The 26,692-nt window shown below is 48.3% G+C and overlaps 1 protein-coding gene across 1 annotated transcript in view; it reads left to right on the forward strand.

Annotated features, from left to right (window-relative positions):
* ASAH1 (N-acylsphingosine amidohydrolase 1) overlaps positions 1 to 26,692 on the forward strand; it is a 195,080-nt gene that overhangs the window by 43,631 nt on the left and 124,757 nt on the right. Inside the window, exon 7 of the mRNA XM_085641989.1 lies at positions 4,842 to 4,887. Coding sequence (XP_085498115.1) covers positions 4,842 to 4,887 — 46 coding nt within the window. The remainder of the gene's footprint in view (positions 1 to 4,841; positions 4,888 to 26,692) is intronic.

Here is a 26,692-nt window from a genome sequence, read left to right on the forward strand (position 1 = left end):
GGCACTGCAGGGAGATACCTGACCTAATGCTATGCAAACAGCAGCTCGTCCATCTCACTTGGTTGCAATCAGCCCTTAACGTCCCTCAGCGTGATTGTTAGTACCCCAGAAATTTTCTGACCTCCTCCCATCTTCCTCACTCCTCCTGCCACTACATCGCAAGGTCTTCACGTCCCCTCAACAAACACCACATTTTCTTTTTGCCCAAGGCGCTTTCCCGGTCAATCCGATTTAGGGCCGGCCCCTGGAAGTTGTTCCTGTGTCAGGTGTGACACCCTGATCGAGTCCTGTCTTCTTAGCACGCAGCACTTTGCATGCTGGTATTTGGTTCTAGTTTGATAGCATTACAAGTAAAAATTTAATTCACAAAATGCAGTATCGTGTTTTATAAAAAACCCAAATTGATTCTCAATAACACAGGTGACATGGAGACACGTGTCACAAATCGCAGCCCTTAATAGTCCTTCTAGAAATACTGCAAAGGCCCCCAAAACTGAGAATGTTTTAATCATGTCCAGTGTCAGGAAAAGTCATTCATTTAGACTGAAATAGCCTTAACCTGCTAGGGCTCATGGGTGTGGAACTTGTCTCCTCCACCATAAAGTGCAGCGTCACACACAATAAACGGCCCTTCCATGCACCGAGCATCAGGAGTTAGAATAGTGCATTGTAGTGCTGCTGTCCGCATCACTGCACTAAAATACATTAATCACGCATAATTACAGCTCCCCATGCTCACTTTGTGCAATGAGGCACTACAATTATTGCTCGCTTCTCTCCTTGCTGCTGCCTCAGCAGGTAACTGCAGGCAGTTTTTCTCAGCCTGCTGGGCCTGGAGTCGCATCACTATGGTCATCATGTTAAGAGTTGCTTGATACTTAGTTAGTCTTTAGTTTCTTCACTGGCTTGAGAGGAGCCCGGTTTCTTTGGGCCATGTGGTGGATCGGCGTCACTAAAATATACAAACTGACAACAGCAAGTTCGGACCTAACCACATGTGTATATGATATCTTCTATTGTTTTTACAGGGGCACGCCAGTGATTGGCCAGGCATCAGATTCAAATGTGCCTTACTTCCTGCTCTGTGCTCACCGAGACAAGGTGACGTCATACCCCTGCACCTGGCCCACTCCAGTCCGCACATGTGCACAATGCATTAAACCAAATAAATATACTATTCAAACGAGGCCTGTGTACTTTGTTTGTGGAAAAGCATGCTTACAATATTTATTCAGCAAGCATGATCACAGAGCCCAGTCATAAATCAAGCTGACATGGCATAAAACATTTCCATATTTATCATAAATCACGAAGGCATCATAAATCATTGTGGCAGGGTCATAAATCAGTTGCAAGTGACAGATCATAAATCATACATCGTTCATTGGTCATAAATCAGGGTTGTCGTATCTCAATTCTGTCCGGTCATCTGCTTGTCCTTTGTGGCACCTTTTGTTGTAAGGCAATCATACTTGCGGCTTTGGGGGTCATTAGGTTTCCTGTTGGTTTAACCCTGCTTGTGAGGGGGGTAGCGTCTTACTGCTGCTTAGGCCCGACTTGATACCATGTCTGTGCATTTTTTGCTGTTCTGTCTGTCCAGTGGGTCTGGACTGCGAGTGCTGTGCTCCGCTTACTCCCCCTGTCGGTCCCGCTCCCTCTGTCTTAAGGCATCCCCAGGTGAGTGGCCTTTGTTTGGCATGCCACCTTACCGGTGAGTCACCTTAACCAACAAATGCTCCCCCTTTTTTTCGCCTGTGAGGCTCACGTCTCCAGGCGGCTCACCCTTCGTCATCCATGGGGTGGTCCATTGTTTTAGTTTGCTTCCTCTCTTTTAAATTGTGTTTTATATGCAGCCTGCCAAGGTCATGGCTGCCTAGGAATAAGACAAAAACACACCGATTTCATCCTCGGACTGGTGCACTCCATCTGAGACCTACAATTCCAGGCATCTCGGGTGGATCAGGCCATGCTGGACAGCTCTCCAGGCAATATTTGCTAACTGCGATGTTCAGCCTACTCTTGGAGTTGTCGACTGCACCGTTGGACACGGTCCCACGCCACACAAGCATGGGGATGATTTCCGACCAGATTATGGTGGTGCTACCAAAAGACCTTGCCACCTCCGTTATTTCCAGCTTGATGCCACTGAGGAGTATCTTCCTTTCCTCTCCCGCCCCTCTCCTTCCCAGGTGTATGATTAGAACACCCTGGTGCCTGGCAGATGGTGCACACAGCCTAGTGTTGCGGAAAGCTGGCCCCCTATTTCATCCCTGGGTAGCTCCACCATTTGATGTCTGTGGCTTTCAGGTCCCCGGCTTGTTACCCACTATTGCGGTTCCACCACACGTGCATCCTGTGAATATATCAGTACCCGGCCACCCACAATGTTCTGGGCTGGGTCCCTGTCGAGGCAACTCAAAAAATAAGTCTGTCAGTTTTTGGCTGCCTTCCGCCTATTTATAGCAGTTGAGGTCATATGTATGTTTTGAAGGCATTGGAGCACCACCTGCCTACTTCCTTGATGCCGGTCTCAGGTAGCCTGTGTTGGTCTGCTGTCGTGGCCACTCCTATCCTAAACGAGTGAGACCCAAATGTGGAGGGTGGGAGGCTTGCCTGCCCCAGGGCTTTCCATATGACCTCTAAACTGAAATTTGCTCAACGGGTCCCAATTTATGCGTATTGTCATTGACAGACTCCACAACACCGGCATACAGCAATATGCCCTCAAGTGGATCACCTCCTACCTCTCAGGACGTACGCAGAGCATCTGCCTACCTCCCTTCATCTCCGTTCCCATGTACATCATATGCTGCATGCCCCAAGGATCATTCCTCAGCACCACCCTGTTCAGCATCTACATGCTTTTCCTCGTAGACGTCGTCAGATCCCATGGACTCAACATAATCTCCTATGCCGACAATACACAACTCATCATCTTGCTCACCTAGGACCCCTCCACTTCAAAACCATCTTCTGCAACGCCATTACCGACGTTGCCAAATAGATGACAAACAGGTGACTCAAACTCAACTCTGACAAAACAGAAGTACTGATCTTCAGAAAAGACACCTATGTGTGAGACCACAGCTGGTGGCCCGCAGAACTCTGACCAACACCCACACCAACGGACCATGCACGCAACCTCTGGATCGTCCTCAACAACCAACTAATCATGAAACGCCTCGTGAACACAGTTGCCTCCTCATGTTTCCACACCCTTGCATGCTCTACAGAATCTTCAGATGCATCCCAATCAACACCAGAAAGACTGTCACACAGGCCCTCGTCACCTGCCTCCTCGACTATGGCAACTCTCTCTCTTCCGGAATTCCATCAAACTCCTCAAGAGAATCCAAACCATACAGAACTCCTCAGCCAGACTCATCCTGTACCTCCCCAAACTGACCCACATCACCCCTCACCTCTGAGACCTCCACTGGCTTCCTAGCCAGAAGAGGTGCACGTTTAAGATCCTCCTGCATGCATACAAGGCTCTACACACCCAAGGACCTTCGTACATCAATCATTGACTGATCTTCCACCTGCCCACAAGAAACCTGTGCTCTGCCTCACTCGCCCTTGTGCACACCCCATGTGTCCATCACAGCGGCAGCACTCCTTCTCCTATATCGCTGTCAAGACCTGCCCTCCTCCTCCGAACAGCATTCACAGTGACTCAAGACCTGGCTCTTCAACAGAGACCCGGCACCCTGAGTGCCCAGATACCCCTAGGGGTTACAGTGGTGCGGTATACAAATACCGTTTGATTGATTGATTTGGAAAGTTGCCTCTCATCCTCTGTAGTTAGACTTGTGTCAATTATGATGAGGATCATTGTGAGGAGGGGAAAAAGGAAGGTATACCAAAAAGACATTCTTGTTTGGGGGGAATTAGGTGTTTGAGAGACTGTTTTCCAAACAAGATACTCATGCACCAAGATGATTGTGGTTGTCAACCCCTTGGATTTAGTGGTTAGAGTGACTGATGAAAGCTTTGTAAATGTTCCAGCTGCAGAAGTTGGTGAGCTCTGGACAAAAGGCAATTATAATGTTGTGAATGAGAAACGGGGGTGTCTGCGGGCACAGTACAGAAGCAGAATGTTTTCGCTGGAAGTTTGATTTACCAAGTGTTGCAGATAGTTCATCTTTAAAGCCAGAGAACTATAAAGAAAGGTACATGTGGCTAGTGGGCATCAGCTGTAGAATCGCCAGTGCTTTTGCTTTAAAGGGCATTCTTTCTCTGTACTGGGGTGGGCAGACCCAGCAGTCATGGAACATAGCAGGAACTCAGCACCATGGCTGGCGGTCTGTGCTATTTAACGGATTTGCTTTGCTGGTGTGGGAATTAGTGCTTCTGCACTTCCTGGGAGTGGCACAAGAAAGGTGACTGAGCAGTAGCTCTGGCACGCATCTTACTCTACAGGGAACAGGGGCTCTTCCAGGTGCGATTCTTCGCTTGTTCTCAGTTAGTAAAGACAATTACGAAAATGAACCTTCAAGTAACTACTTAGCTGTGTAGGAAAGTATATTGTAATACAAGGTACAAATACATGTTGTAAAATGGAACCTTATAAAGCATAAAGTATTCTGTCTCCTTAGATATCTGCTTGTGGTAATTTAGTGCATGTTTGTAAATGACGTCTTTCTGAGATATTCTTTTCAAAGTAGATTGCGCTATTCAACACAGTGTTTGTTTGCATATTAGACCAGTCACTTGAAAAATTAGCAAATAAAGAGGTGTTCCGTGTTAGTTTGAATGCATTACATCCATTTAATATAAGATGTTGGTCAATACATATGATGGTTAACCAATACGTCTTTCTTTTATATCACTATCACCAGGCAAGTTGTTGCATGCAAGAAACCTTGACTTTGGGCTATTTCTTGGGTGAGTATGAACTTCTCTGTGTAGCCCTTGCGTCTCCCAATGCATATTTCTAGTACTATTTCATCTAGGCACTATGCACTGCCATCCATCATTGCGAGATAGTGTTCCAGCCGATGAGGTTTCACAGCTCATCTGTACAGGAGTGTGCACGTTTAGACTTCCCCTGCCCGAGAGTTAAATTACACCGTCATTTGATGGTATAGTGCTGCTATGTGACTGGTCTACCTATTGTATGAAACCATACTTTTAAAATTCTTTATCTGGTTTTAAATTCACCTTGCCGTTTCATCTCAAACACTCTACGAATGGCTGCATGGTCATCCGAATTAAAAGCTATGTCCACACCAATAAATAGTATACTCCAACTTTATTATTAAATCTAGTACAACAGGGAAATAACCAGTCCACCTTCTGTGCCTCCAGCTCTCAAATTGGCTTAAATCCCAATAGGGGATTATTGCACCTTGGAAGAGGTTTGCTTTTCAATAGTCTTTTAAATTCTGAGGAAGCTGCACTACCGGCTTACGGTGTCCTCTCAAAAGTAAACTAGGACAGTCTCTGTCCCAGGAAAAAAGCCATCTGCAAGAGAGATACAGAGATGTAGGTTTCACATTGCTCTAACTGTGCCACTATCATTTTCTCAATTATTTTAGCCAATGTCTGGAGAGTTATTAAAGATAAGAACATTTTTTATGCCAGGTTTGTTTAAAAGAGGTATACATAGATGGTTTTAGTGATTTTAGAACAAAATCTTCATGGCTATATCTATTCATAAAAAGGCAGATATTTTGAGAAATTAATAAAGCATGACTTTTAAGTATCCAGGCAGATGTGGGGTCCGCAAAAGTATTAGTAGTGTAAGATGTTCTCGACACGGGTTACATAAGTGGAGCGCAAAGCAAAAAACATCTGCATTACAGAAGGTATAGAGTGGGTAAAATAAACACTGAAAATGGACAGGAAAATCCAACAACTGTGGTCAAGTCCTGTCTTAGGTTTTTTTCTGTTGCATCTACAAAAAACGAGCTGCGTTTGTTGCTAGAGTTGGTAGTAGGGCGAATCAAAATTCATATTTATTTTATTTGTGTAATTAATTATCTTCTAAAAAAAAGTTATTAAAAACAGAAAGTTAATATAAAATATTAGAACATTACCTAGAAATGTTTTCATCCTTAGATTCAAACTTAACCAAGATTAATCATAAACATCACAGTACTAAAATACTTTAAAACATTTTGTCCAGGAGAAATGTGTTTGTATTGTTTTTTGGGCCCCTTAAGCGTCAAATTGTTTTCCTAGGTTATGGACAGTGATTTTTCCAGCCTACTATTCGTTGTGTCCATATAAAGTGCGTATGTGCTATACATAATAATTTCCTATTTAACCTCTTTAGCGTCTAGTTTTTTCCGGGAGTATGGAGAGCAATTTTACCAGCCTAATATTCAGGACTTTGATTATCGGGTTCAGTACCTCCATAATAGCCTGTCTACATATCTATGCAAAAGCTGCCTGCGTTCTCTGAGAAGCACTGCGCATGAACATACAACATGTATAAGTTTTTCTCTTTCTTTGTTACAAAATCTACAGGTTGCAGCTGCTGGTTGCATAATCCACTTTGGCAGAAAGTCTAGGGTTGGCAAGCCTCCAACCGGTGGGCCAGATGTATGACCATGTTCTGCAATCACAAAAGGGTATTCAACCCTTTTGCGACCACAAAAAGCAGTGGTGGTATGTACCAACGCTATTTTGCGTTGATCAGTCTTTGCATTGTCCAGGTTGTTATATTCCTGGCCTTCACTTGTTACTGATGGCAGTGAGTTGATGGGTAATTCCTTCTTTGGTGAATTAAGTCCTTCTTTACGATATTTAAGGCTGTTCAAGATTAGGTAAAGTTGTTTTATCGTGGTGTGCATTTGTCCCTAATAAGCTTTCATTTTTGCCTTTGCGCAACCTTTTTTTACCTTTTGTTGAGGCGCCGCTTTTCCTTTATCGGACTCCCGTTTTTGAAATTTTAATAGGCTCCCCACCCAGGGCCGGACTGGGAACTGAAACCGGCCCTGGCAACGCTCGGCCGGCCCCCTGGGGGGCCTGAGGGGGTGCAGCCGAGCTGTTTGTGAGGGCCGGTTTCGGCCGATTTTGTTTCAGGGGGCTGATATTGCCGATCCCCGGTAACAAAAACGGCCCGCCAGGGGCCCAAAACCGGCCCCCACCGCGGCAGCTTACCGGGGAAACGCCCGATGCCCGTTACGGCCAGTCCGGCCCTGTCCCCACCTAGTAACTCTTCTAAGGGCAATTTATCTGTGATTGACAGTGTATCCTCAATCTTACTTTGCCAAGCATGGATATCTATGCGTTTTGTTTTTATCTGGCTTAACTGCCTCTGCACCTTCAGTACATGCTGTCTCTGCTAAATCGGGGTCTGGAAGGCTAGTTACATCATTTGTTCTCTTCGGTTAGTGCACTTCTGCTTCCACCATAACTTCATTTGATCGTGTTTTGAGTTGGCAGGGAAGAGATTGTTGTTTTTCCATATTGCAGTCCTTAGTTGCTAGTAGTATTTGGTTAATTTCTGTATTATTGTGAGGTGACTGAGCTGCCATCTGTGATATGGGCCTTGACTTTACTTCTGTCAGTAGATGTCTTAAAATTTCCAGCCAGGTTCTTAGTTTATCCAATATTGGTGAACCGGTGCAATGGGCCAGTTCACTAGCTGTGTCAGATAGTACAAAGTTTTTAAGTTGTTTAAGTCTATTGTCTATTCTTGCCACATAGACTGCAAGTTTGTTCAATAAGTCGACTTCTATATCCAATTTGTCCGAGTGGTAGGTAAGCTCATTGACTATTGATTGGTAAGTATTTTTAAGAGTGCTGGCCGTGCTGCGTATGTTGGTCTGAAGGGACTGGTCTCCACTTTGCCTTCTTGAAGCATTGATAGATTAAGCATGCCGATGGAGACATTTCCCAACTGGGTCTCTTTCCTCTTGGTCTTATTTATGTAACTGTATTGACCTATTGTTTCAGGGAGTACTTCAACTGCCTACGCGGTTGGCAAAGTTTCATTTTGGTTAGATCTCGAAATTAGGCTAATGGAAATAGTCAGTCTTAATCAAGGATGCCGTTAAATGATTATTGCCTTTCAGTTGCTTTCTCGAAATCGATGACCTGATGTAATTACTTATTTCAGCCTCTATTTCTTTGGTAGTTACCAAAGCCTCCATCTAAGATAATAGATCAATTCTTGTGGAGATTTTGGGGCTTATGACTGACTGTTGTCTGGAGCCATGGTCCTCACCCTCGCCATCGCAGTGCTTCTTCTTTAGTCTTAGCATGAAGTGTCTTTACTACCACTGACTGGTCTGTTGTTGTTGTGATTATAGTAGCCCTACTATCTTCAAAGCTTTCAATTTTGCTTTCCTGTGACAGGAGCGTTTTAAAGAAATTTAAAATCTTATACAGGGATTTCATAACTTTTTGTTCTGATCTCAAAAAGATCTCCTTAGTTGTCATGCCACTTACACTACTTGCGCTATTACTCTCTTTTATGCTGGTTTTGATTATTGTAGTTTATTACGTTTTGTTGCCAGTGGGGTGTTTGATCTGCTCCTGCCAGATCTCATTTGTAGATATCTATTTTAATTGAATGGATCCTCGATTTAATTTAGTTCTGGTGTTTCTTGAATTTTGCTGGTTTGAAGTGGTGGTGATTGTAAGCAGTAATAGCCGCTGGCTACTATTCCACTGTTATACAGATGGGCCTGGCTCGACTCGTACGTAGATCTTGTGGAGTGAACAAGTTGAAATAGCAGATCCCGCTGAGAGCCACGGCTTCAACTTTCAACTTTGCTTTGCTTGTGACATGCTGCTGGTTCAGCGAGCTGCATTAGGCCACCAGCCGACCACTTTCTGGCCCAGGCGCATGGAAACAGACAGACCCTGCTCATCCTCAACCCACCTCTCTCACCCGAGGGGAAGCCACAACTTCAGACACCCTCCCGTAAAACACCTGTCATGGGTTCCCCCCACTCACTGGGATGCCTGAACCTCTTCCGGCAGGGGGCTGTGCTCTGGGGTGCTGTATGGTGTAAAGGGAGCTGCAGGCGCTGATACCCGGCGGGGGAGAGGCAAATTGCGCCACTGCTCCTCCTCTGCCCTTCCTCAGCACCAGCGGCCGCTTAATGCCGGCAGCAGGAAACTACTCATGACCCGCTGAGGCCTTGATCTCTGCTGAAGCGGCGGCTCCGGCCTGGTCATGCACCACATGCACTCTGCTGTGCTGTAACTCTGCTCCGCACACCTCAGCTTCTGATACGCTTCTAAATCCAACTCCGCCTCCCTGCACTCTATTGCCTCTATTGATTTTCTGGTTCTCATCAGCCTGCCTTCAAGCATCTATGTGTGGTGTAAATCGGCAGTAATTATCGGTAAACCATCTTTCACCTGCCGCTCTCTATGCAATGAGGAGTGTGTCACATATGGAGAATCCAATAGTAACACTGTGAAGGTGAGGTGGCAAAACCAGCCAGTATGATTGAATCCCAGATTCTACAAGCACAGACTGCTCTCAAATGGGCTTTTGCCTCTAGTTGGCCTACAGTGACATGCCACAGTCTGTGCAATGACGTAATGAATTTTCAGCCATTACACACCCTGAGTGTTGCAGTCATATGCCTTCACAGGCCTCACAACAAAGACCTCTTGACAACATTCTCAACACCTATGAAAACTCTGAGATAGATAACAGTTTCTTGTGAAGAAGAGGGAGTGCTTAATCACTATAGAATTTCCACATCTTTGTTGATTGGGCTATTATCACATTAAAGATGTCAGCTGGATTCATCACTCATGAACCCAGAAATGGCTTAACTCATCCACCCCTGCCTATCCAAGATTCACAGTAGAAGGCATTGGGCCTACTCTGTACTAGAGAGATCTGATTCCCTTTTCTCCAGTACTGATACTGATGAAATCCTCACTCAGTATAATAGCGGCAAGTCACCTGCTAAGGTATTGTCTGCACTTACTTCTTCCTCTTTGCCCTAAAGGAATATATTAATGCAAAAGTTTCACAGTTTCTGGCATAGGCCATTCTGGCAGATTAATCAGCTAATTGATGTTTTTGATGACAGTACTAGAAAACATTGAGAAAATAAAATGATTGTTTAGAATAGCAGGTAAACCCACCAAGATGTAAACAATTACCTCTGACACTATTTCACCATTTGCCATCCTGAAATAACTCCTCCGTGGACACTCATATTTTTCCTGTGATAGTGCATGAATGAATTCAGATGCTACTCTGGCTTCCCCTTACCGTAGTAACCACCAGCTTCTTACCACTGTACACTACTGGAGGTGGTGAATTTATTGGTGCTGAAGTGAGATTGAGTTCCCTAATGGAGTTCATCCTTGAGTTTTATTTGGTGTTCTTCACCACTGAAGAACTCCATACAAATCTGGGTGTGTATCAATTGGATGACCGCTTGAGAGTTTCAAAATTGGAGCTTCTGTCAAAATCATTTTTGCTCTGTGCCAGAAAACAAACAGTATACCTATTCCCATATCACAGTAGGACACCCAGAGAATATATAATTATTAAGGGCTCTGTAGTCTGACGAGGGTGCTATTAACTCGAGGTACTCACTTTTCATTCATAATCTAGCCACAACCTGTCCATCAGCTGCACTAATAACTTATTTTTGGTACCTTTTATTGGACACATTTCTTTATGGCTCACTTTGACACACTAGTTGGAAAAGCATGCCCCCCCCCCTTGAAGGATCTTGGTTCATCAGGAAACAGCAACAAATTTCTCAAGTCTAAAGCTCAGTAGTTCTACGAAGTTGCAGGCTTTATCGCTTCCTCCTTCCACCATGTTCCACTGGTCTTGCTCTATGTGTGGAGATTTCTTCTTTGTGTGTGCACACAAGAATCTCAGTGATGCCTGGTGTCCCATCTCCCTTGTTGTTCAACACAGTCTTTACCTAAGATACAAGAGTCCTTTTCTCATAACCAGAAGTCCTGTTTCATCAGCGCTTTCCAGAGATATGCCTGACATCAGATTTCCCATGTTATGCATAGGAATCAGCCATAATCCAAACGCATGTACTTAATCTATGGTTAGAGATTCGATTTCAAGGCCATCTTTATTGATATCAAACCTCATTTCAGTTACAAAATAGGTTCTATATAAATGTCCTTAACCAACCGCTCACTTACTAATGTCCTGTCTAGTCACTTATGGCAGGCGGGTATTGATCTTCTTAAATATAATGACTGAGCCTTCTTCTACATAAGCAGATTTGCTTCAGCTAGAGGTTTATCAAGCCAGGATAAGGACTGGTTGCTATCTGCCACAAATGTACTAGCATTTTGGAACTGTGTGAGCAGACCTTTCTGTAGCACCCTTGACTGGGTGCTTTATAGGGACTTGGTGGAGTTGATCTTTCGATGCTGATGCTGTCCCTTGATGGTCTACGGATTGGAGAAAAACAAACATGTCTGGTAATGTTTCTGCTCATGCTCATCTAGAGTTCTGACTGAACATCATCTAACATGTTCTTGTTATTTTATGCATTTTATTGCCATGTTCTTTTTCACAAGATAAGCAACCCTTGCATAACCTTTGTGCTAAGTATTGCTAGTGCCATTTAGAAAGATCAGTCTTCCGAAACTCCAAGAAAATGTATTGTGAATTAAGGAAAGAATATTTGGAGGTAAGCTGTTTCCTAACAAGCAGTCTCTGGATTGATTGAATCTGGCTTTAGAATATTGTATCTAGGAAGTAAATCAATGAGTGCTGGACACAGGGTTCACTATGGAAAATGTACGACCTAACAGCAGCACTCTGGCAAAAAATCCATTTGGTAAAGATATTAGGACGTCCATTTAGAACCCAATCTATGTGTTCTATAAGGATTTGCTAGTATGCTAGTGACATCATGTCGTGTGACATCACAGTGTATGACATCATTGAACACAACATCACACGTCACATCACAGGAAGTGGCATCACAACACATCACAAGTAGTACATCAGATCTTAAGACCGCACATATTCTCAGTAGGTCTATCATGAGTACATTTGAGCGCATTACAATATTTAACAAATTATAATTTTACGTTGGGGTTGTGCCCAAAAAATTATGCAACCTTGACTCAAATCTGAATTCAATTTATACATGGCAACAAGGAGAAACCTGGCAGTAAATCTGTTTTGCATAATTTGTTGCATATTCTGTATTTTAAAATATATTTTGGGTTAATGCACCTGCTGCAGAGATCTCTGTGTGGCAGCTAAATCTCAGGTAATAGTAATAATGGTAATAGAATTCTGGAGGATAACTTATTTGCTGAAGAGACCTGTGTTTTGCTAGTCACAGTTTCGAATCAAAGCAGCATAGAAGGTTATTAGGTGTCCTGCAAAGCACATTATGTTAACACGCGGATGACGGATTTTAATTTTATGTAGATGGGTAAGTGGGTTGTTCGTTTTAACACGAGATTATTTGTTACTTGCAGTTCATACATTGTTATTCTTATATAACACAGTGCACTATAAAGGACATGTGGCTTCTACACCTTGTAACCCTCACTGCCTTATGCAACAACACATCCTGTACATCTGAAAATTACACCGGGACAAGTTTATCATATTTCTATCTGAAAGAAACCCGTTAGTTAGATTCCTTACCTTAGAATATCCCCAGGCGTCAGACTGGATCCGGAAAGATTTTTCGTCAGCAATACCCTTGCGCGCCGCTAGGCGTCGTCTGCGGCTCCGCGTCCATCGTCGGCGTCGTGATCGCCGGAATGACGTCGTCGGAGTACCTGGCCGCCGACCTCGCGCGCTGACGTCCGTTCTTCTTTTTTTCCGCGCCAGTAAGCGCAGATCCGGGAAGAGCATACCCTTAGTCACTTTTTGACTAACTTTTGGGACTTTTTTGGTCTATTCTTTCGAGTCGTCCTCGACTCCTGGTGCCAGTAGGGATGCCTGGGTTCAAGCTGTGTGACGCCTGTCACCGACTGATGTCGGTTACCGACCTCCACCGTCGGTGTTGCTACTGCCTTGGGCCCGACCATGATGACAAGTCGTGCCCCGACTGCCGGGCCTTGATCTCGAAGGCTAGGCGGGAGCGGACCCGCAAGCTCCTCGAGATCCGGCCGCCGGCTCTGCACCGCTCGAGGTCCCGGTCGAGGGACCGGTCGCGTAGCCGAAGTCATCACCGCTGGTCGGGTTCGAAGTCCTCACATTCAGGTAAGTCGAAGCACAGTAAGAAAAAGTCGAAGAAGCGACACCGCTCTTCTGACTCCCCTCGCTTGTCGCGTGACTCGGCTTAGGAGTCGCGTCCGGCCCCATACCCTCCGGACCCTGGGCCTAATGCGACTCCGGGTGAGATTCGGGACTTCCTCGTGGCCATGAGGAGTCTCGCTCTGCCGTCGAGGCCTGCTGGCGCGCCTCCGGGCCCTGCAGGTCCGACTGGGAGGTCTACCTCTGACACTATTTCACCATTTGCCATCCTGAAACAACTCCGCCGTGGACACTCAAATTTTTCCTGTGATAGTGCATGAATAAATTCAGATGCTACTCTGGCTTCCCCTTACCGTAATAACCACCACCACCTTCTGCAGGTCTCCGTGGGATCCAGGCCTGGATCCCGGTAGACGCCGGTTGACCTTATGACCCCTCCGCCGGCGCCGACCCCTATGGTGCCGCCCCCGGTGCCGTCTTCGGACGACGCCGTCCCTAGTTTCATCCCCGGTCTGGGTCTGGCGTCGGAACGGCGCCGCCCGGCGCCGTCTCCGGCGCCGATGGATGAGCAGTTCATCTACCACCCGGCTCCGTCCTTTCTACCTGTATACCAGGAGACGATGGAGGGGAGGACTGGGAGGGGTCTGAGGACCCTCTGGCACAGCAGTGCCACTTAAGTCAGGACTGAGCAGATGCCAGTGGTCTCGACACTCCGCCTGACACTGGCTTCATCTCTCCTCCTTCCGTGGCTACGGAGGAGGGTGCAACTTATTCGGTGGTGCTGCGCAGGGCTGCCGAGGCCCTACACCTGGAGCTCCCTGCAGCGGCCGTGAGGCCTAACCTCACTGAGGTGCTTCAACCGCCAGTAAGCTCTTCGGAGCCTCTACTGCAGTTCAATGAGGCACTCACCGATGTTCTGATGGGCACTTGTTCTAAGCCCTCCACAGTCACTCCTGTGCATCGGAACGTGGCCCGGCCCCACCGCCCTGCTCCGGGCGAACCCAGCTTTCTGTTGGTACACCCCACCCCTGAGAGTCTGGTTACCCAGGCCTCTACATCCCAGACCGCCTTCCCGTCCGCTCCTTCGGATCGGGAATCCAAAAGGTTGGAGCAGTTTGGAAAGAAGCTGTTCTCCTCCCTCAGTTTGGGCTTGCGGTCTCTTAATACCGCGTGCCTTTTGGACCGTTACACCCACTCCTTGTGGGATACGGTGGCGGACGTGCTGCCCCAGTGTCCGGAGGAGGCCAGGACACGGCTCGCCCAGGCTCTTGCTGAGGGACGGGATGCAGCACGATACTCCATTCGATGTAGAATTGACACCGCGGACTCGCTGGGTAGAGCGATTGTGATGACTGTGGCGATTCGTCGTCACGCCTGGCTGAGGTCCACAAACTTTTCAGGGGATGTCCAGAGCACTCTCATGGACATGCCCTTCGATGGCCGTCGCCTTTCTGGCGACAAGGCGGATAGTGTGCTGGAGCACTTTAAGGACTCCAAAGCTACGGCCAAGTCCTTGGGCCTCTCGGCCCGCCCCCGCAAACTTTCCGCTTTTTGCCTCTTTCGTGGCCAAGGGAGGGGCGCCCCCGCACCTTCGTCCAGCCACAGGCCGCAGACTCAACACGGTCGCGGACGTGGATTCCGCCGTGGTGGAGCAGGGGGACAAAGAGCCGGTCAGTCCACATCTGCTCCCGTAGCATCTGCCTCAAAGCCTTCCTAGTCCGAGCTTTCAGGCCCCTTCCACGCCAGTGGGAGGCAGAGTTCGCCATCACCTGCTCCACTGGCGTACCATCACATCGGACAGGTGGGTGCTGCAAATCATCCGAAGGGGCCACTCCCTCCCCTTAGAGTCTACCCCTCCAGCCATGCCACCGCAGTACCACCGCATGTCGGGCGATCACTTGCAACTTCTGCAGGAGGAAGTTACGGCCCTCTTGGCCAAGGGGGCCATCGAGCGCGTTCTTGAACCTCAGGGGCGTCAACGCCTTCCTCCGGAAGGAGAAGTTCAAGATGCTGACTTTAGCTCAGGTTCTAACTGCCCTAGACCCTGGAGACTGGATGGTGGCATTGGACTTGCAGGACGCTTATTTCCACGTCCTCGTCCTGCCGGCCCACCAGCGTTACCTGCGGTTCACGGTAGGCCACGAGCACTTTCAGTTTACCGTGCTCCCCTTCGGCCTCACCAGTGCCCCTCGGGTGTTCACGAAAGTGATGGCGGTGGTCACAGCTCTTCTGCGCAGATTAGGGGTTCCAGTCTATCTCGACGACTGGTTGTTGAAGGCGTGCTCGCCCCGAACAGTCGTCTCCCACCTCCAGACTACGGCCGACCTCCTGCATTCGCTGGGGTTCTCCATCAACGTGCCGAAGTTACATCTGAGTCCCTCCCAGAAACTCCTCTTCATCAGAGTGGTTCTAGACTCGGCGCAGTTTCGGGTCTATCCTCCCGAACAGCGGGTTCGGGATATTCAGGCTCTGATTCCGATCTTTCAGCCTTTATCCCGAGTTTCAGTCAGGTTGACTCTACGGCTGCTGGGTCTGATGGCCTCCTGCATCCTGCTGGTACATCACGCCAGGTGGCGGATGCGGGCTCTGCAGTGGGACCTGAAGTTCCAGTGGGCTCAACATCGGGGCAATCTGTTCGACCACGTCCTGATTTTGGAGGGCACTGCAAGACAGTTGCAGTGGTGGCTCACGGGCTGCGATTGGGTCTGCGGCAGATCCCTCTCCCTACCCCAACCGGAGCATGTAGTGGTGACTGATGCGTCCCTCCAGGGATGGGGAGGCCACATGGGAGAGGTGGTGATCAGAGGCCTCTGGTCTCCGGTGGAGTCCCGGCTCCATACCAACCTGTTGGAGCTGCGGGCGATCCGGCTTGCACTGAAGGCATTCCTTCCCTCTGTCCGGGGAAGTGTACTGCAGGTGTTCACGGACAACACCACCGCCATGTGGTATTGCAACAAACAGGGCGGGGTGGGGTCGTGGACCCTTTGTCAAGAGGCTCTGCGCCTCTGGACATGGCTGGAACATCAGGGCATCACCTTGGTGGTTCAACACCTGGCGGGCTCTCTGAACGCCAGGGCTGACTAACTCAGCCGCCGGTGCATGATGGATCACGAATGGCGTCTGAACTCGGACGTGGCACAAGGCCTCTTTCGGCAATGGGGAGAGCCTTGGTTAGATCTATTTGCCACCGAAGAGAACGCGCAATGTCATCAGTTCTGCACGTTGGAAGGCGGCACTCGCTTGGAGACGCTTTTCGTCACTAGTGGAGTTGCGGTCTGTTATACGCCTTTCCGCCTATACCACTTCTGCCCAGAGTGCTGAAGAAGATCAGGCGCGACCGGGCCCAAGTCATCCTTGTGGCTCCGGATTGGGCACGAAGATACTGGTATCCCGAGCTACTCAGTCTGTCAATCGATCCCCCGATTCGACTGCCTCTTCAGGAGGATCTTCTGTCGCAGCAGCACGGGACGCTCCTCCACCCGAACCTGTCCAGCCTCCACCTCCATGCGTGGAGATTGAGCGGTGGCATTTGATGCCATTTGACTTGCCTCCTGAAGTCTGTGATGTCATTCTGGTGTCCCTCCACTTAAACGGTATACGCCTGCAGGTGGAACAAATTTGTAGCATGGTGTGGATCCCCTTTCCTCCCCTCTTTTTGAAGTTCTCCTCTTTCTTCTTTCCCTGGCCCAGCAGGGCTTTGCTCTGGGCACCATACAGAGATATCTTTCTGCTGTTTCTGCCTACTTACGGCTTCCTGATCAGCCTTCTCTTTTCAAGTCCCCTGTTGTTAATAAATTCTTTAAAGACGTTACTCACATCTTTCCTCCTGTCCCCTTTGTAATGCCTTGAATCTGGTGTTAACCTATCTGATGTGCGCTCCTTTTGAGCCACTTCATAACTGTCCTCTTCATCTTCTGACTCTCAAGGCTGCTTTCCTGGTTGCTATCACCTCTGCCAGAAGAGTGAGTGAGCTCCAGGCTCTTTCTTCTAAACCTCCTTTCCTCTCTGTCCATCCGGACAAAGTTGTTCTACGGACTTGTCCTTCTTTTCATCCTAAGGTTGTTACTGCCTTTCACATCGGCCAGTCAGTTACCTTGCCCACCTTCTTTCCGCCTCCGCATCCCTCGAAAGAAGAAGAGAGGCTCCACCGCCTGGACCCAAAACGTGCGCTCTCCTTCTATCTGGACCGCACCAAACAGTTCCGGGTGGATGACCAACTCTTCATTGGCTACGTGAGCGCTAAGAAGGGGCGGGCAGTGCACAATCGGACCATCTCTCGGTGGGTCGTTTTGTGCATTAAGGCCTGTTTTTCCTTGGCTAAGAAGGATCCTCCTGTGGGGCTGAGGGCCCATTCCTCTCGGGCCACAGAGGCTACTACTGCCTTGGGACGAGGAGTCCCTCTGCAGGACATTTGTCAGGCAGCAACGTGGCCTCGCTGCACACGTTTGCCAAGCATTACTGCCTGGACAGTCAATTCCGGAGAGACGGCTTCTTTGGCCGTTCTGTTCTTCGGGACTTCCTGGTGTGATCTTGGTTCGCAGGCCCACCACCGGGGTTGGTATTGCTGGGGTATCTATTCTAAGGTAAGGAATCTAACATGTTTCTTTCAGATGCACAAGTTACTTACCTTCGGTAACGATATATCTGTAAGAAACATTAGTTAAATTCCTTACCGCCCCACCCATCCTCCCCGTTCTGCGAACTGATATCTAGGGTTAAGGTCATCCCTTTCAGGGCCCTAGTTTCATGGCACCAGTGTTGGTTTCTTGCATGGTTCTGCGTTCCGGGCGCGGAAAGCTATGTACAGAACTGACGTCAGCGCGCGTCCCCGTTCTGCGAACTGATATCTAGGGTTAAGGTCATCCCTTTCAGGGCCCTAGTTTCATGGCACCAGTGTTGGTTTCTTGCATGGTTCTGCGTTCCGGGCGCGGAAAGCTATGTACAGAACTGACGTCAGCGCGCGAGGGCGCTGTCTAAGTACTCCGACGATGTCATCCCGGTGATCACGACGCCGATGACGGACGCGGAGCCGCAGAGGACGCCAAGCGACGCACAAGGGTATTGCTGACGAAAAATCTTTCCGGATCCAGCCTGACGCCTGGGGTTATTCTAAGGTAAGGAATCTAACTAACTAATGTTTCTTACAGATATATCGTTACCGAAGGTAAGTAACTTGCGCGTTGGGCACAAACTCTTTTTTTTTTTTTTTTTTTTTTTAAATCTTTTTTATTATAGAATTTAAATCCGACAATACAACAAAAACAACAACATAAATGAAAGCAATCGTCAGGAAGGGTACATCACCAAAAATAAAGGCCTCGTAAATGTGATCAACTTCAGAGAGGCCAATCGGGTCCCATTTATCAAAACCGGGCTGATTTGACAACATCCCCAAGTGACCGGATTCTAGCAATGGGGTAACTCGTGTGATTTTACCCTTCCATCCCAGCGCGGTTGTAGCTGCATGCCAGATTGAAACTGTGGTGGAGGTGGATGGGAACAAAGGTACATGCTTGGGCCCACTGTAGAGTGCCCTCAAATAGTTACCCCTGTCATATTAAAGCAGTCCATTCTGTATGCTGGGTCCGCAAGAGGGCGGTGCACCCAGTGATTGAGGACCATCAGTTGGGAGGACCAGTAATACATTTTAAGTGCAGGAAGTGCGATACCGCCGTCGTACCAGCTACGCTGGAGTTTGTCCAACGCGGTCCGGGGAGTGCCTCCATTCCATAACAGGGAACGGACCTCAGAGTCAATTGTTGAGAAATATTGTGGCGAGACTGAGTAGGGTGTATTTTGCAGCGCGTACAAAAAACAGGGGAGTGCCATGCTTTTAAAAAGGGCAGCCCTTCCGAGTACGGTGAGAGGCAACCCCTTCCAATGCTGCACATCCGCACGAAGGCGGCATAGAGGTGGAAGGAGATTCTTCCTTTGAAATGAATCTTGATCCTTCGTAACGTATATACCCAAGTAACGGAAGCCCACCGTGACTACACCGGCCGTACAATCTCGGGGAAGTCGTGGAGTATCCCCACTAAGGACATATATCAAGTATTTGTCCCAGTTGATAATTGTAACGCCCTGAACGTCTCAGGATCGTTTAACAGACACGACAATGAGGACGCAACCACTTGTGAAGGGTTAGTTCTTTTAATGAAGGCAAATAAAATACAAAGAACAAACAAAAGTTATAGTCACTGGAATCCTCCAGGCTAAGTACGTTACCAGCCCACAGCACGGATGGTCCTAACCGTCCTCTGCATATACGCCGATCCCGGCGTATGCCAACAGAGGGCAGAAATGAAATGGCCGACAATGCCAATCGGTAGGCTGTGAGGGGCACGAAGAGTGTTGGGGAGAATCGAGGAGTCAGGGAAACACCCAGCCGGGGTCTCTACCTGAAGGGAGCAGCCGCTCAACCTCTTCCTCAGACTGCACCGGGACGCGGAGTCACCTCCTGGTGATGCGTCACCGATACCCCAATCACAAGCAAGAAGACTGAACCGAGAGCAGCCGCTCGATTGATCCTGTGGACTTCCGAGTCTGTAACGCGGCAAACACCTCCTGGTGTGCGTTACAGCTGGCAGCCCCTGTGTCTCTGGTCGGGCTGGGAGTTACGACTCCAACCAGCAAAAGCGCCACTGCGCTTGGACTCAGCCGAGTCAAAAAGCGAAGCTCAATGGTTGACCGGTAGAGCTTCCGGGTCCTTCACAGGTGACGATGGGGCAAGACACGGCCCAGGGAGTAACGACTCGACCTACCTCCGTTCTTGCCTTACTGGAGCACCACTCCGGAACACTGCTCTTCACGAAGCAGGTACGTCGGTGTAAACACAATATCCGACAGCCTTGTACCTCCCGGTTCCTCCCTTTATAGGGCGTGTTTTCCTTGAGTTATGTAACAGCTCTCCTGTTTGCATAAGGGCGTGTTTCCCTTGAGTTATGTAACAGCTCTCCTGTTTACATAAGGGCGTGTTTCCCTTGAGTTATGTAACAGCTCTCCTGTTTACATAAGGGCGTGTTTCCCTTGAGTTATGTAACAGCTCTCCTGTTTACATAAGGGCGTGTTTCCCTTGAGTTATGTAACAGCTCTCCTGTTTACATAACCTCTCAACCGCTAAGCATCCTGGGAGATGTAGTCCGTTTTCGCTGGTTACCGTTTTCCTCCCCTCGTAGGACAGGAATTATTGACAATAATATAGCCCGAGTATTTCCCGAAAAAGGGCCAGGATATAGAGCACTGAATGCAACGAGGACCAGGGTTTGGCTAAATATAAGAGAATGTCATTGGCATATAGGGATATTCTATCTGACCAATCCGGAGCCCAATTCAATCCACGAATAGACGGATCCCCTCGGATCCACACCACTAATGGCTCTAGTGCCAGCGCGAAGAGCAACAGTGACAGGGGGCAGCCCTGCCTCGTTCGCTTCCCCAATTCAAAAACCGCCGATCTGCCACCGTTAACTGTAACGCGTGCCAAGGGCTTGGTATATAATAAACATGTCTAGGCCAGGAAGCGGGGGGCCAAATCCGTATCTCTCCAGGGCGGCAAATAAAAAAAGGCCATTCCATCATATCAAACTCCATCCTAGCATCCAAGGACACATTTATCATGTCTTCTCGTATGGTGGAGGCCCTGCCCAGCACCCTGTAGAGGCGACAGAAATTGAGTGCCGTGTTTTTTGTCGGCATAAAACCGGATTGGTCCGGGTGGATCAGCTTATGTAGGTGGGGCGACAGACGAAGGGCCAAGAGCGTAGCTAGGATTTTGACCTCCGGTTCAAGAAGAGAGATCGGTCGATAGGAGCCGCATTTGCCCCGGGGTTTTCCTTCTTTATGTATAACTACAATATGTGCCAGGCGTTGTGTCTCGGGCAGGCCCCCATGATCTACACTTTCATTATACATTCGCAGGAGATGTGGAGCTAGGACCTGCGAGGTCACTTTGTATAATTCGATTGGGAGACCACTAGGACATGTGGCCCTTCCAGAGCGCAGTGCCCCTATTGCTTGAGACACTGCCTCAGAATCAAGAGGTGCATCAAGATCAGTCGCATCTTGGGGGTACAAGCGCGGCAGGGGGAGGGTGGAAAGTAAGTCAGCGGCCTCCTCCTGAGTTGCAGTGGATGTGGGGACATAGAGACGTTCAAAATAATTAGCAAAAATCTCCGTAATTCCGCCCCAGTCCCTATGCCTCTCTCCGTCCGGAGCAACCATTTCAGCGATCCATCGATTGGCCGCCTCTCGTCTATCCAACCACGCCAGTATTTTACTTGCTTTATCTCCTATTTCATAAACCCTATATTGAGTAGAGCGATAATGCGCCTGAGCTGCCTCACTAGCAATGTCAAGGTATTCCTTCTGCTTCACTGCAAGCCTATGCTAGGTGTCTGGGGAGGCAGCTGCGATAAGATCACGTTTGAGATTAGCCACCTCTAATTCAATATCTTCCAGTCGTTTACGTTGTTTCATTCGATGACCCGCCACAGCTGCCACTCCGCACCCACGAATCACCGCCTTGTACGCCTCCCACAATGTTACATCGGAGTCTACGGAGCCATCATTTTCTGCAAAATAGTCGGACATGGCCTTTATCAACTTATCTTGGACGTCTGGAACTCGGAGATACCATGCGTTAAGGGCCATCTCCCGAGGTGGGCGGGGCGAAGCCCCACCGTAATGAGCTAGGTTTGGGGAATGGTCGGATATGCCCCTAGGTAAGAAGGATATGTCACCAAACATGGAGAGTTGAGAGGCCTGGCAAAAAAGGTAATCAGTACGGGACAGACTCCCATGGGCCCCGGATTGGAAGGTGTATTTTTGATCTAAAGGGTGTAGAGTATGCCACACGTCAATCAACCCAAGGGTCTCTAAAAATTCCAATAACAATTTCCCCTGTGACTCAGGACGTCGGGATGGCAAACGGTCTATTTCTCCGACTATAGCAGCGTTACAATCACCCCCCAATAAAAGGTCTCCCTCAGGCAAATTTAGCAGGTGCGTGCCCAAAGCGTTCAGTGTGGAAGAGTGAAGCCTGGGGGAACGTATAGAGAGGTCACATTGAGGGAACGGCCCTCCCAATCTCTGGACACTGTAACAAAACGTCCATCAGGATCATGTGTGGTTTTCTCAACCTGAAAGGGAAAGGAGGATCTTGCAAGGATACCCACCCCTCTGGATCCCCTGGTGTACCCTGCATGAGCAAGTAATTTGTAACCCCAGCCGTTCAGCGCCTTATATGTCATGCCCGGTATGTGTGTCTCTTGTAGAAGTACAAGGTCTGGGTAGTGTATCTTCAGATATCATAATACCAAACCCCTTTTAATCCGGTCACCCAGTCCATTAACATTCCAAGTAATCAATTTAAGTCGGCCCAGGGGTGTGGAGAAAACCGAAGCGTCCCCCATTAGAATCTTGAAACAGGGACCCCAAATCCCATCGGGCCCGATAAATCAGTGTACATAATAAGACATTGCAAAAACATAAAGGTGTACTCTCTATAGGCATCAGCTATCATCGTATAAATGCACATAGTCAACCTAGACAGATTGCTTAGAACATAAAACCTAAAACAAACAACCCTCATTGTAAAACACCTAGAACCCCACCCTGCCTCCCTGCAACGTGGACTCAGAACTGCCCACCACCCCAATTTGCAGAGCGCTTGGATACCCATAAAGAACCTAATAAGAGGGGAACGCTACCTAACCAACGTACCCCAAGATTCGACCCTCTTCCCCCTGAAGGACAAATATCTGCCCAGAATATAAACAAAATAGCTGGCAACTGTAAGTGGGAGTCTAGCACCCCGAGGGCAACAATGAACCATATCTCAACATTCCTATTCTTCCCAGAAATCAATATCAAATAAACGAAAAGTATATAAAAAAGAGCTATTAAAAGACATATGTACTTAGGGCACTATTTGAATAACAGACGATTAGTGACCATCACAGTTCAGGAGTGTGGCCCAGGGACTTAAGCAGTGTCTCAACCACTCGCAGAATACAAAAAACTTAAGTCTCAGCATGTAGTGGATGCTACGATACCTACACCATATAAGTTCAACCAGGTCTCTCTAGAGGACGTTCAGAGTCGTGTGCGCATTCTCTGGGGGCACCGTCTCGCTCCGGAGTCGACCTCCGCCTATCCAACCAGTCCCAGGTCTCCTCCGGAGAGTTGAAAAATAGTGACTTGCTGCCTGCCTGCACCCGCAGCTTTGCTGGGAAAAGCATGGAATATTTCAAATTTTGTCCCCTAAGAGCGCGTTTGACTTCCAGGAAGGAGCGACGTTTCAATTGTACCTTATGAGTGAAGTCCGGAAAAAAGGATATACTGGAGTTCTCACATTTTAGGGGTGCTCCATTCCTAGCAGCCTGAAGGACGACATCTCGATCTCGAAAATTGAAAATGCGCACCCGGATAGGAAGCGGGGGAGCGCCCGGCTTCGGAGGGCCCCCAGGTACTCTGAGGACGCGTACGACGGAGAAATAATTGGAGCAGGATCTAGGTTGTAGATGGTTTTGGATTAAGACCTCCACAAAAAGATCGGTAGCCGGCCCCTCCGCCCTTTCAGGAACACCTAAAATACGTTCCTTCTTGCGTGCCCTTCATAGTCCTCCAGCTGGGCCTCAAGATCAGATGCCTGGGCTTGGAAGTGCTTGACCGCCGACTCCAGGCGTGTGGTGGAGGTCGTGAGAGTAGCGATGGACCCTTCATTTACCTTGACTCGTTCCCCATATTCCAGAGGTCAGCGCAGATTAAATTGACATCAATGGAAACAGTGTCAATTTTGAGCTCCAGCGCCGTGTGGACCCCCTGCACAGCTTCCATTATGTCCGCTAGCGTCGGGCCGCCATCAGTAGATTGTCGTGTTTCATCATCCAGTTGTCGTACCTCAGAGTCCACTGCTTTGGAGTTGGCATACTTTGATAGTTTTTGAAGCGTAGATGGTTTGGGTCCCCTCGGTGTGGCCATTGTGACTTAGGCTGCCGCCCCAAGCAAGGACCGGCAGGGGTCACTCGTCAGGAGACGCGTAGTAACGGCCACAGACCGGCCACCGGACCTCAGTCACCTGTTTTTATGGCGATTGGTTCACACGCGCCTCAAAATGGCAGCCGGCGGGATTTATGTTGGGTGCAGACCAGGCCCCATGGAGCTTTTCACTCCCGGGATAGTACCGCCCTGACAGTCGTAGGCGTGAGAATTCGAGGAAAGTCACCCTCACCGTCTGCAAACGGTGCCCCCCACTCCTGGAAGGTGAAGATCTTCAAATGGGTAAAGGCCAAGGGGGGTGGGGAGAGAGTCAGAGCCAGTAGAATTGGACTTGCTGCCTCCAAGCATCCACAGACCTTTGCGCTAACTCCCAGAACAGGCAGGGGCGCAGGATCGTAGAGGTCGTCCCTCAGCTTCCTCCCACATATCCGGCCACCGGGGCAACAATGCTCCGTGTACGTTATTCGGCCTCAGCGCATTAATTGGGGCATCTCAGGCTCAAACGTCTTACTGGCAATTCGGAGCACCACCCATCAGCTCCCGGTGCAGGAAAATGCGCCCAGTCCGCGCCTCTCGTCCTTGGTGCAATCCAACAGCCGCAGGCGTTTTCCCAGGGCCGCTGGCGTTCAATGCGTTCCCAGTCCGTGCCGCAGTCCCCGTCTCACGGCTGCAGAGTATATTTTGCGCTAGCGTCGGCGTTTGGGCACCAATTTGCCTCGGGGAAGGCTCCGAACAGACAGCAGCTCAAGGTACTACTCCGACCTCGATAATTATGGGCATCCGGATCTGTGTAGCGGATTTATTCGGGGAATTAGCCTGTGGCCGACCGGAGCTCTACCCCAGAGTGGCCATCTTGGTTGTTGGCTGGACACGCCCCCCTGGGCACAAACTCTTGGCAGGGTAGACGGCATCCACCATATGAAAATAGTGGTTAGACGCCGTCTACCCGTGTGTACTGTCAACTTGTGCCCTCTTTCTATATACATGATGTTATTGACTGGCAGACGAGGCGTATACATCTCAATCTGTTGTGGCACTTAAATGAGTATGTTCCTTAGATTCATAAGAGAAAAAAAACCTAACCTTTTAATTTCAGTGTTGAATTTCAAGAAATGAAGTAATGTCGATTTCCCTTTTCCTTCCTTGAGGGGTGGGGGATGCTCATATGTGTCTGTATGTATTCTCAATAATTAAAGAAATTAAGTTTGGAAATAAAAAAGAAAGCTAGGTCTGTTTTTAGTAGCACAGCAAGACTCTTCTAATGTTGTACATCTGAAGAGCGTGCTGGAGAACTATTATTCTGTTTTGAATTTGAGTCTGAACAGTGGACCAGTTATAAGTAAGTGTTTTGGGTACAATCGTCTTTTTTAAGGGTAAGAAGAAACTAAATAAATCAGTTGTTGGTCTGAGTTTCAGTACAGTCCATACTGAAGAACAGTGTTTCATATGTATTCAGTAGAACTTTGCTTACGTCACTATTTGTTTCGATGTGCACTGTGATTATGGTGTCTACATCATGGGGCCTGTGCTAAACAACAATATAATGCAAGGGGTAGGTCTGTACAAGTACCCTAAACTGATGTCTGCCTAAGGACCTGAAGGACAAATTGCCTTAGACTTTATTCACAATCCTCCAATCATTTCAATGTACAGGTACTAACTTTACAATTGGTGAGGAGGGAGAACGCAAGAGGTGAAATGAGACTGGCGAGTCAAGTGGGCAAATGAAGAGTCAAAGCAACTTATGACAAAGTTATCTGGCTCCCACCTGTGCCAATGAATACCTGGAGCACCAGACAGCAGCATAATGCTTTCATTGCTTCTTAAATCAATATCCCAGGCAAGTCACCAGGCAGTAGTTGAGGGTGGGAGTAAGGAGAAAAGCTGATGTTAGAAGTTGCAGCTGTATGTGAGAAGGGAACATCAATATGACGCTGCTAATGTCAAGGCTTCTAGCCCAGTGATGCAAACCCGTGTATGATGTGTCGAGTAGCACACCATTTTCTTTGAAGCTCTCGCATCAGTGTCCCAAGAGGCTGTTGCAGGAGCTTAAGAGACTAGTACTTATTGAGAACCACACTGGTGCTAGAAGGAGCCATTTATTGTACAGCTGAAGGTTTTTGAGAGCACACTTTGAATTTCCGGCATTGTACAGGGTGCATAGGCTAGGCTCTGTAGTCAATCGTAGTGACTTCACTAAGTGTGATTTGTCAGGATGCTTTGGCTACGTAAACGTTGGTGACCCAACATAACCCTTACCATGTTTGAAAGTGTGTGGGTAATGGCTCTCAAAGGGATATTATTTTTTAACTCTTGTAAGAAAATGCAGCATGTGTTTGTGGTTGGAGGCAGTCCCACACCTCATTGCTTTTGGGGGTGTAGCATGTGCCATTTATGCAGTAAGCACCTGTAAGGGCTGCATTATGGAGAGGAAGTGAACTTCCCAATCTTAAATTGCCCTGACAGACCGCTCCCTGTGTACTGGCTTTGTGGTGTATCTGCTGATCTCAGTTCTGTTCCAGCCATTGTGGTTCAAGGTTTGTGGTACAAAGGTAATCA

The sequence above is a fragment of the Triturus cristatus genome, chromosome 2_2, assembly GCF_964204655.1.
Source record: "Triturus cristatus chromosome 2_2, aTriCri1.1, whole genome shotgun sequence".
Classification (NCBI taxonomy): Eukaryota; Metazoa; Chordata; class Amphibia; order Caudata; family Salamandridae; genus Triturus; species Triturus cristatus.